The 18,127-nt window shown below is 40.1% G+C and overlaps 2 protein-coding genes across 2 annotated transcripts in view; one reads left to right on the top strand and one right to left on the bottom strand.

Moving 5' to 3' along the window:
- On the top strand, positions 1–4,312 carry LOC125290683 (inter-alpha-trypsin inhibitor heavy chain H3-like). The gene is made up of 3 exons (XM_048237254.1): positions 1–198; positions 3,099–3,210; positions 4,183–4,312. The coding sequence occupies exons 1-3, from the start codon at positions 27–29 to the stop codon at positions 4,310–4,312; spliced, it is 414 nt and encodes a 137-aa protein (XP_048093211.1). The 5' UTR covers positions 1–26.
- A 6,337-nt stretch (positions 4,313–10,649) lies between these two features.
- The window catches only part of LOC125290682 (major histocompatibility complex class I-related gene protein-like), a 37,421-nt gene continuing 29,943 nt past the window's right edge, over positions 10,650–18,127 (bottom strand). Inside the window, exons 4-5 of the mRNA XM_048237253.1 lie at positions 11,129–11,160; positions 10,650–10,756 (exon numbers count right to left, since the gene is read on the bottom strand). Of these exons, the coding sequence (XP_048093210.1) occupies positions 10,713–10,756; positions 11,129–11,160 (76 nt within the window). The 3' untranslated portion in view covers positions 10,650–10,712. The remainder of the gene's footprint in view (positions 10,757–11,128; positions 11,161–18,127) is intronic.

Genomic DNA, 18,127 nt, shown 5'->3' with positions numbered 1-18,127 from the left:
AGTGATATGACAATTTGACCCACAGCATGGATCTGCAGATCACAAAGGGTCGTAGTTTGACGGTGACTCTGAAAGACACTGTGAAGTTTGTCATCATTCTGCACAAGGTGTGGAAGAAGCACCCGTACCACCAGGACTACTTGGGGTTCTACACCATAGACAGCCACCTACTCTCCCCCAGGGTCCACGGACTGCTGGGTAAGACAGCAGCTGCACTCCAGCAGATGGGCTACATGTTTGGCAAAAGCACTAGATGCCCATGTAAACAATGCAGAATTTATAAACACTAATAATGATAATAATATAATAGTAATAGTATTATATTAATATTATGTTTCTTTGCTTAATAAACAAAACAAACAAACAAACAATCACTGACCAAATGATTTATCATGCTATAAATATTTAGTGAGTAGGAGGTCAGAAATTACTGTAAAGCAAATGTTCAGTTAATCGACCAACTCTTATATTAGTAATATACTGATATATTAAATAAAGCTAAAATAATTAAAAATACAAATATTGGATGATAATGGACTGAAATATATGTCTGTATGTTCACCATTTGCTGTGAGTAAGTTTTTTAAGTCCGCACATCCAAATGTCTGACCTGGGAGCAGGACAAACAAACGACCAGACAAAAAAGAGAAAAAGTCCGCTTCAACCAGGGTTTTCTGCTCCCACTTGTTTTTATTTTTATTTTTCCATGACGTTTCGGGTAATCACCCTTCTTCAGACGTGAAAACACATACAAAACACACCCCATATATACAATTTCTGGGTGATCACATGACCCTCATTGCAGGTGTAAACAGTTGTTCTCAATAATCGGGCTCACAAACCTGCGACCATAGTCATTAGTTACAAAGCTGATGACCTTAAGCACAAAAAACATTGAGAGTGACACCCCCTATATACAAGTGACACTGTACACTCAGGGACCCCAACAGACAACCAAGAAATAAAAAAGAAATAAGAAAGAAATAAAAAACAGAAAACATGACAAGAGACAACAATAATGACAATACTGTGCATACCCCATCCCCAATATGTACAAACTGGCAATAGCCAGTATTCAAGTCTGATAATAGCAACTAATGGGTAAAAAATAGGCATCAATAAATTGTTGTAAGCCATTCATGTGGTCACAATATATCTTCACTGGTAGCCTACATGCAATTTTAAGTCCATGAAGCAAGGCATGTAAGGGCACCGCAGAGTTTGTAGCAAAACGAGTAACACGAGTCACCAAGGAGCAAGAGAATCACAGCAAGAGTCACAGGAGAGCTCTAGAAGAGCAGATAGACAGTCTTCAGGGAGCTAGTACAGTTCACAGGAAAGGCCTCAGGTCAAAATTTCATTCATTCCTCTGGGAGACAATGTCCCCAGAGTGTATATCCAGTATGCTTCTCTCCCCAGTAATAAGGAATTGACATCCCCCTCGACTGGCACTTGACATGTTCAATACCCGTATACCTCAGGCTGGAAACGTTGTGCTTGGCCGTTGTGAAGTGTATCGCCACCGGGCTCTTGCCGTTGTGGTCCCGGATGTTGATCTGTGTTCTGCAACCCCTTGTTTTAGGCTCCTGGTGGTCTTCCCGATGTAGGCCAGCCCCGCAGGGACATCTTGAGCATATAAATTACATTGTTAGTATTGCATGTAATCACACCCTTGATGTGCAAAGGTTTCCCTGTGAGAGGGTGATTGAATGTCTTTGTTTTGTGGTGAAGTTAACCGGCACACCGCTGACCACACTTGTAGTTGCCCTGGGGATCTGACGCGAAAAATGGTCTGGTTGGGGAGGATGGTGGGCCCTTACCAATAGGTTTCTCAGATTGGGGTCTTTTAAACACAACCCTTGGAGGTAGTGTGAAGCAGGTCAGAGATGGGTCAGAGGTAAATTATATTCCAGTGCTTTTGTATGATGGACTGGAACTCGTGACTGAGGGGTGAATACTGTACAAATGCAATTTAGACGCAGCTTCTGGCTGTGCGCTTTGGCATATATAGGCAATCAGATTGTGACATTACCCTCAAAGCCCTCATGGCACTGGTGATCCATTCTGGCTTGTACTGTCGGTCATTGAAACGGGCCTCCAGGTCCTGGGCTTGTGTCTGAAAATCCTCTACTGCAGAGTCGCCTGATCCGGGCTGAACTGTGAAATAGGTAAGCTTTTTAAGAAACTGGATGATCCCGAGAGCCCATGTAAAAATGGAGTTCCTATCAGTTGGTTTACGGTACAAAGTGGGTACCCAGATGTTCCCCATTCCTATAGAAGAAGAATATCCAAGAAACTCATTTGTTGCTTACTGTATTCCATGGTAAATTTGAGGTGTGAACTGCATGAATTTATATACTCATGGAATATTTTGAGCTGATTTTCAGTCCCTTGCCAGATAAAGAATACATCATCTATGTACCGTTTCCAGTTGGTGATATGTTGAAGATGGGGGTTACGTTGGTCCCAGATGTATTCCTGCTCAAAGAACCCACAGTAGAGGGAGGCGAAGCTTGGGGCCATCTGGGATCCCATACTGGTACCAGAGTGCTGACGAGGGAGGGGGCATTGTCATACTGGACAGTCACGCATATGAAGGCGAAATAGCTAGACAGCTTGAGAATACTGCCTTCTACAAAAAGCTGACACAGAACCCAACAGTGAAGTTTAAAGAAACAATTCACAAACATTTGGACACTTTACTACAAAACAATCACATCAGCAAACGGGAACATGTATTTATGACAGTCAACACCCCAGTGACACCAGTCTTGTATACACTCCCCAAAAATACACAAAAAAATACACCGGGCACCACCTGGATGACCAATTGTAGCTGCCATAGGCTCACTAACAGAAAACATTTCTGCCTTTGTTGACCATTTCCTCCAACCTCTGGTCACCTCCCTCCCATCTTACATCAAGGACACAGTGGAGTGCATCAAAATGTTTCAGAGAATTGACATGCCTGTGGAAGAAATGTATTTAGTTTTAGTTGAAGCGGACTTTTTCTCTCACCATTTGCTGTGAGACACTATAATGTATTGACGTATTCTACTGTATTGCATTGTTGTTTTTATGTAACACTTACACTACAGGCCAGTTTTATCACGGTGTACAGTTTGAAGTGAGCAACCTCCACCCAGGAGAAGACCCTGAAAAACCTGATGCCACAATGGATGTTAAAGGACACAAACTGACTGTGACTAGGTAAACAAACATCTTCCATTTAATCAGAGGCGGACAGAGTACAGCTTCATTACTTGAGTAAAAGTACAGATACCCTTTGCTAAATTTTACTCAAGTACAAGTAAAAGTACAACAGTCAGATGTCTACTGAAGTACTTGTTTTTAAAAGTACTTGAGTATCAAGAGTACAAGAGTAGTCTACATTTTCTAAATATTGCATTACTACTGCCACAGTGCTTACATTTATGTACAGAAACGTCCTACATGGAGTTATGAAAAATGTTAATGTTAATACCTTGGAGAATGTAAAAGGAATTGAAAGTAAAATCATTTTCATCTTTTTACCATGTTGCCAGGGATGGTCAGTATTTCTAATACATGTATTTAAAATCACGATTTCAAATATAAAATACTATTTTGTAATTAGAAACACTTGAAGCGAAAACTATCATTAACTTGTTCAGAAAATTGAAATAGTCTGGCGAGGTGGGGCCACAGGTTGGCACATTCCCCGGATGGACCTGCTGTGTCTTCATCCATTGTTTTAAGTCCATGGTTTAGTCTCTTATCTAAATCTGACCATGGAGTTGACTTTGGCGGAAAGCTGAAGGTGATTGCTGATAGGCTGTCCCAATCAGTGGGGCGCCTGCACAATCCAATCACGTTTGAGAGGGAAAACAACAAATTGAGGGTTTCGAGATTTTTATTTTTCCTTTTTTTTTTAGAAGTAGTAACGGGTACTCCACGGTTATGGATAGAAATGTAGTGGAGTAAAGAGTACAATATTTGCCTCTCAAATGTACTTGAGTAAAGTCATGAGTACTCCCCAAAATGATACTTTCGACTAAAGTACAGATCCCTCAAAATTGTACTCAAGTACTGTACTCAAGTAAATGTACTCCGTTACTGTCCTGCTCTGCATTTAATATGTTCAGGGAAACTAAACAGAAGCTGTTAAGTGTTACCATTTCCTAAATAACTTTGTCTCCTCAGAGGCTGGCAGAGAGACTTCCGTAGAGATGTGAAGAACGGAGAGAAAGTGCCCTGCTGGTTTGTACACAGCAATGGAACTGGACTCATCGATGGGAGCCATGGGGACTATGTGGTGTCCAACCTCTTTTAGTCTAACAGAATATATAAATAAAGTTCTTGGAGAAAAACCTAATTGGATTGGTTTCATTAACGGAATAAAAGTAATTGATGACTCAACAACTAAAGTTCAAACAAATATAATTGGATTTCTTAACATTTTGCATATGTTCAGTGCATCTCTCTGTATCCCACTTACTGTTGTCGTTGGTGTGTGTGTGTGTTTGTGTGTGTGGAACTATACTCTCATTCTGGCATAATAATCTGCTGCAGCTCAACCTTGTTGCTGGAAGTTATAGCCTACAGCATGGGTTCCCAAACTCCATCAATGTGGGCCTCCCCTCGGAAAACAGTGACACCTCCATAAACCCCCCGACAATAATTTTCAAATAATGATATTCACTTCATTTATGCCACTTAAATCGGTGCTATGCTATGCTATGCAATGCAATGAGTTTATCATATTTAAAGGCTACTATGCTATGCAATGCAGTGAGTTTTCATCATATTTAAAGGCTACTATGCTATGCTATGCAATGCAATGAGTTTTCATCATATTTAAAGGCTACTATGCTATGCTATGCAATGCAGTGAGTTTTCATCATATTTAAAGGCTACTATGCTATGCTATGCAATGCAATGAGTTTTCATCATATTTAAAGGCTACTATGCTATGCAATGCAGTGAGTTTTCATCATATTTAAAGGCTACTATGCTATGCAATGCAGTGAGTTTTCATCATATTTAAAGGCTACTATGCTATGCTATGCAATGCAATGAGTTTTCATCATATTTAAAGGCTACTATGCTATGCTATGCAATGCAATGAGTTTTCATCATATTTAAAGGCTACTATGCTATGCTATGCAGTGAGTTTTCATCATATTTAAAGGCTACTATGCTATGCAATGCAATGAGTTTTCATCATATTTAAAGGCTACTATGCTATGCTATGCAATGAGTTTTCATCATATTTAAAGGCTACTATGCTATGCAATGCAATGAGTTTTCATCATATTTAAAGGCTACTATGCTATGCAATGCAATGAGTTTTCATCATATTTAAAGGCTACTATGCTATGCAATGCAATGAGTTTTCATCATATTTAAAGGCTACTATGCTATGCAATGCAATGAGTTTTCATCATATTTAAAGGCTACTATGCTATGCAATGCAATGAGTTTTCATCATATTTAAAGGCTACTATGCTATGCAATGCAAAGTGAGTTTTCATCATATTTAAAGGCTACTATGCTATGCTATGCAATGCAATGAGTTTTCATCATATTTAAAAGGCTACTATGCTATGCAATGCAATGAGTTTTCATCATATTTAAAGGCTACTATGCTATGCAATGCAATGAGTTTTCATCATATTTAAAGGCTACTATGCTATGCAATGCAATGAGTTTCATCATATTTAAAGGCTACTATGCTATGCAATGCAATGAGTTTTCATCATATTTAAAGGCTACTATGCTATGCAATGCAATGAGTTTTCATCATATTTAAAGGCTACTATGCTATGCTATGCAATGAGTTTTCATCATATTTAAAGGCTACTATGCTATGCAATGCAATGAGTTTTCATCATATTTAAAGGCTACTATGCTATGCAATGAAATGAGTTTTCATCATATTTTCGATGTTTGGCTTTGTTGCCCATATCAGGCCGTGCAGCGATTGTGACAAATCTGTCCATTTCAAGTTAGCTATCGGAACGTCACATATTACCGTCACTTATGTCCAACCTCTTACGTGAATCTGTCACTTAATATTCATTTCTATAGGAGGCGGATTCCTAAAGAAACGCAAGCACCCACACCATAAGTTTATCTAAATTAGCTATGTACCAAAAAATACATTTTACCGTGACTCGAAGAGCTGTAAACAGTGTTGTAAGGCTGCGTGTACAAATCCGCGAGTTACTGTTCACAGCTAGCTCGGCTGGCGGCACTGTTGCTAAATTACGTTATGAAGTTTGGCACAATACATTCTGAATCAGGATAGGAATCAATAATTCTTTCCACTATCCCAAAGATTTATATACATCTCTTCTATGATTTCTTTCGATTTTATAATGTTGACAATTACATAATGATTGAAAAATGAAATAAACGTTCAACCTTCCGCGCCTCCCCTCAATTTATTTGGTGCCCCCCAGGGGAGGCGCGCCTCACAGTTTGGGAACCTCTGGCCTACAGGGACTATTTTCAGGTGCTGCGTGATATCATTGTGCTGTTTGATGCTTGATTATTATGCTGGAATGAGAGTATAGTTCCATATCAGCTTCTATCGATAGTTAACGTTAACGTTAACTTGGCGTTGTTGACGATGTCAGTCAAGTTTGTTAATCAGAAAAAAAGGACTAAGAATAACAAAAACTATTGAAAATAACGTAAATGAAGACTGATTACATTTAATGGTCATCTCTGGAACATCTGCCTGGATGCAGGTAGTCTGAAAGTAGGCAGGTAGAACTGCAAGCCCATAGGGTCTTTCCCAACAGACAAACCTTCTACAGTGCCATGGGACACCAAGGCATAGACTTACAGGATACTGGATCAGCTGCCCTTCCCACATCCCAAAGGGAGTGAAGAAAGTGTAGCACCAAGCATTGGATATGTCACTGGATCTAACTCCAGGCCATGACACCATGAAGAGAACAATTCACACCTCTGCTGGAAAGGCTTGGCAATACTTACATGTATATATTTATAGTTAATACTCAAAACGTACAGTCAGTGTTAACCCTGAGAGGGGCTGAGGATAGCCGGGCCAGATGACAGCTTGACTGGAATTTGAGATTCCGAGCTTCTGGCCCATAACTGCTTTGAGTGAGGCCAGGCGTGGAAATGTCCACAGCAGAGGTTTCTGAGTAACTTAGCAGCCACGCTGAGCCCATAAGCTTTGTGGTTGATACGGTACATAGCAGCAGAGCTGTCCGGCCGCACAAAGACATGCTTGTCCTGTAGAAAGGGGAAGAGAGCGAGAGATTAGATGCAAAAAACAGCGATAACTCCACCCACTTGCCGCTGAGTGGGCTGTACACAAGGCGGGGCTTCGCAGGTGATTGATGGCTACCGATTTCTACGTGCAAGGTGGCTGACAGAGAGATCGTACATGGCTTCAGATGTATTTTTTGGTTACACAAACTGACTTTATAGATTTATTAGTGCATATTTCTCACTAACCGTTTCAAAATAACTTGACTTTCAGGCAACGAATGTCACGCCGCATTCACTCTGATTGTGACGTTTGTGGTGCCTAACAAGCTTTTGGGCACCACCTGGCAAATTGTGGTCAAAATGCTCAGAAAATGGGTGAAGAGCAGCTCCAGCAGGACAATCACGCACACCCGACTGACCGTGTCTGCTGCCGAGGATCTGAGAGCAGAGTGCCCCCCATCCCAGGCCTGTGCGTGCAGAAACACACACACACACTCTTATCTGACCAGCCGTCACCACACTCCCAGAGGTGCAGAAACACACACACTCTTATCTGACCAGCCGTCACCACACTCCCAGAGTAGTGTCCTGAGTAGTTGTGAAGCTGATCCATCTCAAACAGAGAACACATGGTGATTAGAGCTTCTGCTTCCATTCCCTTACAAACACACTGACCATCACAGAGCAGCACACAAGAGGCTTTCAGCTGTTATTGTGGAGGGGAATGTGTGAAGGACAGCAGAATACTATGGAGAAGGAGAGGACTAGGGCACAATAGGCTTTCAGCTGTTGATGTGAATGTGTGAAGGACAGCAGCATGCTATGGAGAAGGTGTGGACTAGGGCACAAGAGGCTTTCACCTGTTGATGTGAATGTGTGAAGGACAGCAGCATGCTATGGAGAAGGAGATGACTAGGGCACAAGAGGCTTTCACCTGTTGATGTGAATGTGAATGTGTGAATATCCAGTGCAAAACTAACATGGGCAGAATGATTGATGCTGGACTTGAACCAAAGATCCTTAGATCAAAGCTCGCTACAGCACAGCTACTGAAACTGCAATAATTTTTAACACTTAAAGCCTTGGTTGCTAGGTTACGATAAACAAACTCAAAGATCGTAATTCTTGATTCTTCTTGCTTAGCCTACAAACTGACGGTTTTATGCGTTCACTAAACAAAGATTATGGAAATAAACACCACTTTTCCATCAAAAGCCTTGTTGTAAAAGGCATAGCTTCTAACTTGTTAGATTCTACGACCCTAAGTTAAGCTAGCTCTGTGCCTGCCCGACCAGCTCTGTTCAGAATCTTCTGCCGACCCTGGTCGAGAGATGTGACGCAGGACGTCCCCTGATTGGCTAGTCAGTAGGCGATGCAATGTGTTGATTGGCTCTGCAGAAACTGTCAAGACAGTGCCAAAATTCACTGATTGGCTCTTCAGCTCTTGACAGCAGAACTAAATCAATAGGATGCATGTGGAGATTTCCTATGAAAACATTTGAAGTAAGAATTCCCAGGACAGAGACAAGACACATCACTTGTAGAAGAGCTGAAGACAACACAGGACATTTGTGTCACCATGTTGAGGCCCAGCTACGGCTGCTCTTGTCTCCAGTCCAAGTTATTGTTAATCAGGTGATGCTTATTTGAGTTATGTGTGATATGACTATTTAACCAGAACAATATTGGATTGCTGATGTTTGTGCTGTTGAGTCCATATAGAACGCCGGTCATTATTGGGAAAATAAGTCCCGACAGGGCGAACTGGACTTGTCTTGTTTCGCCCTGAAGGGACTTATTTTCTTATTTTATGACACATTCCCTGTTTATGTGCAAGATATTAAAATCATAACATATTACAACATATCAAAAATCCAGTAACACTTTACTTGACGGGTGAGTTCATAACACATTCATAGCAGCTGTCATAAACAAGCATTCATGACTTTCATGAGACATGGCTCAACATTCATACCTAACCTTTCATGAATGTGGAAGACAGACAGCGACAACTTGTCAAAATAAAAAGTCCAACAATGCATGAAAGCAGCATTGCGTTTTGTTCAAACCTCTTACCTGATCCGTCACATCTGAGGTGTACTCCAGTGCCAAAAGAACATGGTCAAGCAAATACTTTTGTTTCATAAAAATATTTGTTTTATGATGTAACCTTTGCAGATAATTTCTCATCATTTGCTACTGGGAATGTCCATTTGTCCAACTGTTCAGGTTAACAAATAAGGGTCAGCTGAATGTAGGCTAGTTTGGGCTACCTCCCAGTGTTAAAATCAGTGATTCTGAGAATACTTCACAACTTGTATAGTAAAGTGACATTGATGTAGACTTCATAAGATATTCATGGAAATATTTACAAGGCTGAAGAAAAGCGGCAATGCTGCTTTAGCGACTTGTTGGGACTTTTATTTTGACAAGTTGTCGTCATTCTGTCTTCCACATTCATTAAAGGTTTGTTATGAATGTTGAGTTATGTCTCATGAAACAGTCATGAATGCTTTGTTTCAGTTTATGATAGCTGCTATGAATGTGTTATGAACTCACCTGTCAAGTAAAGTGTTACCAAAAATCCCTTCACAACTTAACATCAGCGTCATGTTGTCATCATATTTGCCAAATTTCACATGAATCTGACAAACCGTCTAGGAGGAATATGTTCAAATCTATCATGTGACATCAGTGTTCTTGTCATTCTTTTTGTTGCCAGTGGGTGGCGCTATGCCAAATATGGATTATGGGCATGTGAATATCATTAGCTAAATTAAGCATTATAATCGTAATAGCAAAGCCAGCAAACATAAAACATTGCAGCCAGAAGAATGTATACATTTATTCACCAAAGGTATATATATATATATATATATATATATATATATATATATATATATATATACATACATACATATATAAAAATGAGATACAAAATACATAGAAAATCACATATTAGCCTATAGGACATACAGGCATTTGCGCCAATGTCTTAACCTAGAAGTGAATCTGTAACAGCTTTTCAGAGGGCTGACTAGGGCTTCAATTATTTAGTTCTCTGACTTGTCCAGGCGGCACATAAAGCTATAAAGTGTGATCTGGTAACTGTACAGTATAGCCAGCTGGATAAGTCCAGTAGCTGTACAGTGTTGTAAACCTCCCGATGCCCTAAGTGACATGCTAGTAAGAGATGCTAGCACCCATGGGTGTTTAACTCACTTGCTAGCCCACTCACCTTCCAATCTGAGCTGCTGAAATTTGAAGGTACGAGTTTATGTAATTGCAGGGCTGACACAACACAACACAACGCAGGTTACACATACACTGTTTCCGATCAGTTTGCAAAGGTTAGTGGTGAAGAAGGAAGTCCTGATTTCAAATATAACACAAAGCTCATTAGGATGCTACAATCGGAGCGTTCTCGGAGTGTTGCCAGACCCTATTCACAAAGTGAATTGGTGAAGCCAGGCTTTTGAAACCACCTAGTTTGTGGATTGATCCAGTTGATGCAGTTGTTGATCTGTCTCTGAAATACAAAGAGTAGCGCAAGCACGTCACATTCATAAGGTTTACTTTTGCTAGATTACAGGAGAAAACAAATCTACACCCAGCTACAAAATGTTGACACATCTCACCCACAGTCATGGGAAGGTTACTTTTGCAATGGTTACAGATGGCTTGATTATGTATCAAAGTCATGTTACATTTGTTTAGTTTTTGATAGAAACAATTAGGACTAGAAAGCAAAAACATGAATGCAACTAAATGCATGTCATATTAAAGCTCTTTGCAGAAAATAATGATTCAAATGTAAGACTTAATATTTCAAAATATTGAAATATCAAAATATACAACTAAACATGTTGTAGACTTCTAAAGTCCAAATGCAGGTACTTACTGTGGGCAGGAATGTAATCAGAGGGCTGAAAGCTGAAAAATACATTTATGTCATAATCACCAAACTATACCATGACATTATGATGTAGCTTTAAGTACATCACCCATCACTTTCTTCAACACTGACAAAATAATTTCCAAAACACTAAGGCATCTTTGATCAAGCAAGATCTCGGTGTGTGTTTAATGGCTTTCGTTTATTTTGTGACATTTTTTGTTGATTTTTATATAGTAATTTATGTATTTCTTATTTTGTTTATATATTTTATTTATTTATTTTATATTTGTGTATTTCGTACATTTTTACATTACCTTCTACTATGTATTGTATTATCTTCCTTGTGCAGTTCCATTCTTATTTGTCCCTCATGCTTTTACTGATTTCATATGTTCTCTGTTCCCGGATGATGTAAAGGACATTGAGTCGTCTTGAAATGCACTATAAAACTAGACAGGGTATGAAATGCACTATATAAAGTGTTGGAGCTACTGTACATTAGTTTGCTTTCAGTAGTGGTAATTTTCTTAGTTAATTTGTTTATTATTATGATTTTGCTTACATTAGTGATACATATTTTGGTAAAAAAAATACTGGGTTATTTTTTCAACCCAAGCGCTGGGTTAACACTGTTGCGTCAATTTGTGGGGTTTTTGTAACTTATTTTATAGCATTAAGCCCTGGTTTTTTTTCTGACCCACGGTCAGTAACAGAAGCAATCAGGAAAGGTTAACACTAGCGACAGGATGGAGAAACAAACATCCTCATGAATCTCTTTATTAATAATGACGTGTGGGTGGGAGTGAACACACATTCTTGAGGGGGGGAGTGTAACACACACATTCTTGAAAAGGGCTCTAGTAGGAAGTAGGAGGGGGCCTGTATGCACCTGGTTGGTGAGCACATGTTTTTTTACCAGCGCGAGAGATGCTGTATTGTTTGCTCAGCTGGAACAAATAAACCAGCCACAAAACCTGAATCCAGGCTGGAATTAGAATGTATTTCTTGCCCAGAAGTGATCATTTGAATGTTTGATTTAAGTTTAATTTATTTTTGTTGACAAACGGCCACACAAATAAAGCTGCCTTGCCTTGAAAACTAGTGACAAGCTTTCTTTTTTAGTCAACTAAAAGTTTAAGTTTAAAGGAGTGTTTCACCGCTGGGAAGATGAATGTGTGTTTAAATTGGGTCATTTATGTAGTAGAAATGTTGAGTCATAATTGAAGTCAGTGCCTTCTTGACCAAGAAAAAGACAAAAATGTGTTTTTGGCTCATGTGGATGAAAGCCAACAACTCCCATAAATCCCGGCCTTTCACTGCTCTTCGCTGCCCTACCAAGCCACTCCCCCAGGAAGTGGCCGAGGCCTAGCTACAAGCACACAGAGAGACTCATTAATGTGACATTTTGGCATTAATAAGGATTCTAAATTAAAACGATCATTGTTTTATGTTACACTCAGTGAAGAAGAAGAACAGGTCAGTGAACCCTTGTCTTGTGGCCATAAATCGAAGGTCCCGTTCTTCATACGGAAATTTTCAAAAATGTCAGACGTCCCGCGAATTGACAGCATAGGCTAGCATTTCGACATTTAACTAATGTGCTGTTTGTGCCTATATTCGCTTTATTTACCTGGCGGCCAGAACGAGGCTAAATGGTACACTTGCCATTACACCTCATACCAAAAAAAAGCAAAACACTGACAGCTAATATTTTGTCACTAGCAACCTACATCTGCCCTCTGTCAAATACAGTCGTATTTTCGGCTCTGAACGAAACTGTTCAGGAGTTATTGAAGCAGAAGTCTAACGTGGGTTGTGTCATGAAACAAATGAAACAGGCAGGGACATCATAAAACACTGACATCTAATATTTTGTCACTAGCAACCTACATCTGCCCTCTGTCGAATACAGTCACATTTACAGCTCTGAACGAAACTATTCAGGAGTTATTGAAGCAGAAGTCAAGGGTTGTTTGAAACAAATGAAACAGGCACAGGGGACGAAAGAAACATAAAGTTTAAACTATGTAGGAGGAGTGTTTGTAGTCTCACCCCCTCGACAAAGATATGGGACTTGCTGCTTATAATGACGCAAAATGACGATTTTTACATAATCATTGTAAGCAGGAACTGCAACATTGAAATCTGTATATCTCCCATCTCAAGGGAAAATGAGGGAATGACTGGGTTTCTAACGATACAAAGCTTAATGCAAATGGGTGAAGTGTCCCTTTAATTTCTCATAATTAGCTCACCAATAAAATACAATATTGGGTACAAGGTGATCACAACTAATTGTGGACGATGCTACATGGCTTCATATCCTAGACATAATAAAGTCCTAAGGCTAAGACAAATAACTGGGCAAGTTTACTCTGACAGGCTACCATTCGAAATGAACAAGGGGGAAGTCTATCCTCCCCCTATTCCCTTCTCAAAATGCTTCTGGCAGAGACGTGCCATATACAGTATAATGGTATTGATATTAATTCATTAGTTAATTTGTCTAAGATTTCATATTTCTTACTATACTCTTTATATTGATTAGGCCATTTTATACTCTCTTTACTGTGATTTAATAAATTGTATAGACTTCAACCTTATTTATTCCTTCTGGAGTCTTTTTAACAATGAACTTAGATTAAGATGTGGTCAGGATACATGTAGACTGGTATGCCGTGGGTCACCTTAACGGTGACTGCATCATGGCCCACTTAATCACAGAATTTTTTATCCACCTCTTTTTTTTACTACATCCCTGAACACAACCAATGGCTGGACTGTTAGCGACAGGGTTAAACGGATATGGACATGTATTTTCTTAACAACTGCATTTAAAACCTTTATTTTCAAAAAATATTTGATTGCTGCACTTCTGGAACCATGTGGTAAGAGTATAATGCACCAACTGACAGTCTTTTCTGAATGCTTAAACACAACTGCGATTCTTATAGCACAACTTCTAAAACTATTAATTCTTATAGCAAAACCACTCACTGAGTTCGCAAAACTAAAAGCACAAACACTGCTTTGCACTCAATTTTGTAACAGGGTCAATGACGTGGTGCTCATTTTTTTGTGTACATATGGGTTACATACATTTAAAATTGTTAAAATTTGAAAATAATTTGACAAATTATTTTCAAATATCATTTTCATCAAACCCTAATCTTAAAGTTTTGGATTTATTTAATTTCGAAAGAGTATTAACTGAATTTGGGTAAAATTGTCAACCACCCGGTGTAACCACAAAAACATGAACCAAATAATTACACTTTGTTGAAAAAATTTGAAATTCTCCCAAAATCCTTCTAAAATAATCTGGCACAAGAACTTTTCTATATTTAATACAAGTAATGAAACCCCATTGTTCTGAATGTTTGAATTAATATGGGAATCGTGTCATATTAAGTAAATATTCAATTTAATGTAAAAACTGTGTTTGAATATTCGCATAAAGGTGAAGTGTACATAGTTGTCCATAATAATGCCTGCAAATTTTGCTTTTAAATAGAAATCTACGCGGACCGTCGTCTTCAGCTGTGTTTTCATATGCCTTTCGCTATAGACCAGGCTTTTCTTGGTCAGTGGCGTAATGATTTTTAGACAGTATAAGATAAGCGATTTTTTAGATCATGTACCAGACCACACCTTATGTCGGTAATTTTTGCACCCCGGCACATTATTTAATAAAAAGTGAAGTGTAAGATAGGAAAAACTTTTGTGTCAGAATAATATGCGGCTTTGCGCCAGGTTTTACATGGCCAAAATGGGGCCTTTATCTCACTATCTTTGAAAATATGGGTTTATAGACTGAAATTGTATGAGAACTGAATTGAAATCAAATAGAACACAAGTTTCTTCATTGATGTTATGAAATGATATTTGATATGGAGTATGATGAATGACATGAATACATATCAAAAATATCAATAATCAGTTTACCTTGATGCCTATTTTCTGTGTCAATTTTTGTCCCTATTACTATAAGCGTTTTATGGTCAATTGGTGTAACCAGTATTTTGTCTAAAAAATACTAATAATGTACAAAAAATTAATATGGATAATGATACTTTACTGTAATAATGGTTGTTTTAAACCATTTTTACTCAAATGTCAGGAATAGACAGAAAACAAGATGTTTTTGGGTATATCTTGCTCAATTACAATGAAAAACCCATAATTTGGGTGATATGAACATCCCACTTAGATGCCCCAGGCTCAGCGGACTTTTGGCCCTGGTCCCACTCCTTTGACCTCGAACTGGTTCCAAAGCCCACCCGACTCACAAAGCTGGCAAAAGAGCTGACTTGATCTTCACCGAACTTTAGCATAGATACCCCCTCATGGTGGATTCTCCATCTTTCTGACCACTTCTTCATCCAGTTCAACGCCAGCCTGACAGAACAGCCTCCGGCTCCTCAGCCGATGGTCGCGTTCCCGCAACATCCGGAACCTGTCTCCAATGCGACTTCTCCTCTGTGGTTGCCTCAGTCTACCTCCACTCCACACCTTCTTCCTCTCTGAGGTTAATGAAGCCACTGACTGGCTCTGTCCACACTGACCCCAGTGTCTGGACGAAGCTGTGCCTCTTACCACAAGGCCAGCTCAATCCAAAACATTCTCATCCATGGCTAAATGATACCTCCGATGCGCAAGCCACCAAACTCTTAGGGAGAGGAAATGGCACAAATCCAAACTAGCTGACGACCTCCAAAAACCAATGCCAGACACTTCTGACCTCCTTCTCAGCCAGCATCACTGCTGCAAGACTGCTTTCTTTACAATGACAAAATCAACAGCTACAGACAGACACCGAAAACTTTTTCTCAACCTTCAAATCGCTACTCAACCCTCAGCTGCCTCCTCCCTCCATCCAGCCTTTACTTGCAGATACCCTGCCTCATTTTTTTTACAAACAAAGTGGGCGGCAATCAGCAGTAAATTCTCTACATGTCCCTCAACGATCTACCGGCTCAGATACAGCATTCCTACAACCTCTAGGGACTGCTGGAACATCTTTTTCAGTATTCGCCTCTCTTCTCCGAATGAATGGCGTCCAGACTCCTGATATGCAGCCGTCCCTGCACATGCTCGCTGGACCCTATACCCTCTGAGCCTACTTCCAGTCCATCCCAGCCCGACCATCGCCTCTCCAGCTATCACACATGTGATCAATGCCTGCCTAATCTCGCGGCATTTTAAACAGCGCTTCAAAATGGCCGGGTAATACCAGATTTAAGAAAGCTTTCTCTCAACCCTGCTCAGGTCGAGAACTACGCCCTGTCTCTACTACCTTTTCCTATCCAAAGGCATTGGGCGAAGCAGTCTCCAAACAGGTCTCTGACTTCCTTTCACAGAACAACCTTCTGATCCAAATCAGCCTGGGTTCAAAAGCCCACTCTACCAATCAGCGCTGCTGTCTGTACAGAAGCCTTAAAAGAAGCCGCCAGGCTTACCCGCTTCGTCATCAGTAATCATTCTGTTTGACTTTATCGGGTTGCCTTTGACACGGTTAATCCACCCATTATCCTTCTCTCTATACTGGCTGACATGGGAATCTCGGTTCTGCTCTCTCCGGTTTGAATCCTACCTCACAGGACGCCTGTTTAACATTATCATGGTTGGTCAGCTATCTGCACCTCACCATCTAACCACAGGGGTCCCGCAGTCAAAAGGGCCCCTCCTCTTGCTATCTACACCACCTCCTTGGGACCAGATTAACATCCACTGCGGCTTCTCTCCTTACCACTGCTATACGGAATTTCACACACAGCTCTATCTGTCCTTTCCACCTGACGACCCCCTGGTTTCCCCAGCACGGATCTCGGATTGCCTTTCAGACATAGCTACATGGATGAGAAGGCACACCACCTCCAGCTTAACCTTCAAAGACTAACTGCTGAGATCATCCCAGCTAAACCTACTATACCCAATGACATCAACATCAATTTGACTCCCTGTCTGTTTCACCACCAGGACTGCAAGAAATCTAGGAGTTGTTCTTGACAACCAACTAAACTTCTATCATGTTGCCTCAGTCGCCTCGGCATGCCGCTTTTGCACTCTACAACATACGGAAAATCAGGACTTACCATTTCTGACTCAAGATGCTACCCAACTTCTGGTTCAGGCAATTGTCATCTCACGACCTGACTACTGCAATGCCCTCTGACAGGTCTCCCCAGCCTGCTTGAGTGAAACCACTTCAGATGATCCAGAGCGCATGGGCGCCTGGTCTACAACCAACCCAAAGGGCACATGTTACCCGCTGCTCATCCAGCTACACTGGCTACCTATGGTGCCCCGTGATCAAATTCAAATCTCTGCGCTTGCCTACAAAGTAGTCTCGGTTCTGCTCCCACCTACTTGAATGCCCTCATGCCAGATCTTACACTTCCAGACTGCCAAAGCCCTCTGATTTAATCCATTTAGCTCTACCACCGTGCGCTCAAGCCAATCAAACTTTTCATCTGTTTGTTCCTCGTTGGTGGAACACACTGCCAGTTCCTACAAGGGCAGGGACATCCTTTTCCACTTTCAAAAAACTCCTGAAGACCCAGCTCTTTGAGAACACCTACTCTCCATAGCAACACTTACAACAAGTCTTACTGATCCTAGCACTCACCAGCCGTTTTAAACTGACAAGTAACTGTTAAAACAGCACTCACCGACGCACTTATTCTTACTGCACTCTAATGTTTTTTTGTTTTTTTTTAAACTGTCCCCTAAAATTGTGAGAATTGTTCTAAAAGCGTGCATTGTTTACCATGTTGTTAGTCGCTTTGGTTAAAAAAAGTCAGCCAAATGTAATGTAATGTAATGTAATGTAATGTAATGTAATGTAATTTAAATTTAGAAATAAATATAATAAAACATATTCTCACAGGATAAGAGCAATTGCATGAACTCTAGGAGGTGTGAAATATTAGATATATCATTTTTGTGGTTACACCATTTGACAATTTAACAGGCTGTTAGTTCTATCTTTTGTTAAAAAAT

Source organism: Alosa alosa, unplaced genomic scaffold (genome assembly GCF_017589495.1).
Source record: "Alosa alosa isolate M-15738 ecotype Scorff River unplaced genomic scaffold, AALO_Geno_1.1 AALO_1.0_unplaced_8, whole genome shotgun sequence".
NCBI lineage: Eukaryota > Metazoa > Chordata > Actinopteri > Clupeiformes > Clupeidae > Alosa > Alosa alosa.
This window is presented reverse-complemented; position numbering and strand designations above follow the sequence as displayed.

Bases quoted from the DNA above. Each gene is read 5' to 3' on its own strand.
- LOC125290683 (XM_048237254.1), top strand. From the start codon at position 27: ATGGATCTGCAGATCACAAAGGGTCGTAGTTTGACGGTGACTCTGAAA. The intron at 199-3,098 runs GTAAGACAGCAG...CTTACACTACAG, and splicing joins CAGGGTCCACGGACTGCTGG to GCCAGTTTTATCACGGTGTA. The intron at 3,211-4,182 runs GTAAACAAACAT...TTGTCTCCTCAG, and splicing joins CACAAACTGACTGTGACTAG to AGGCTGGCAGAGAGACTTCC.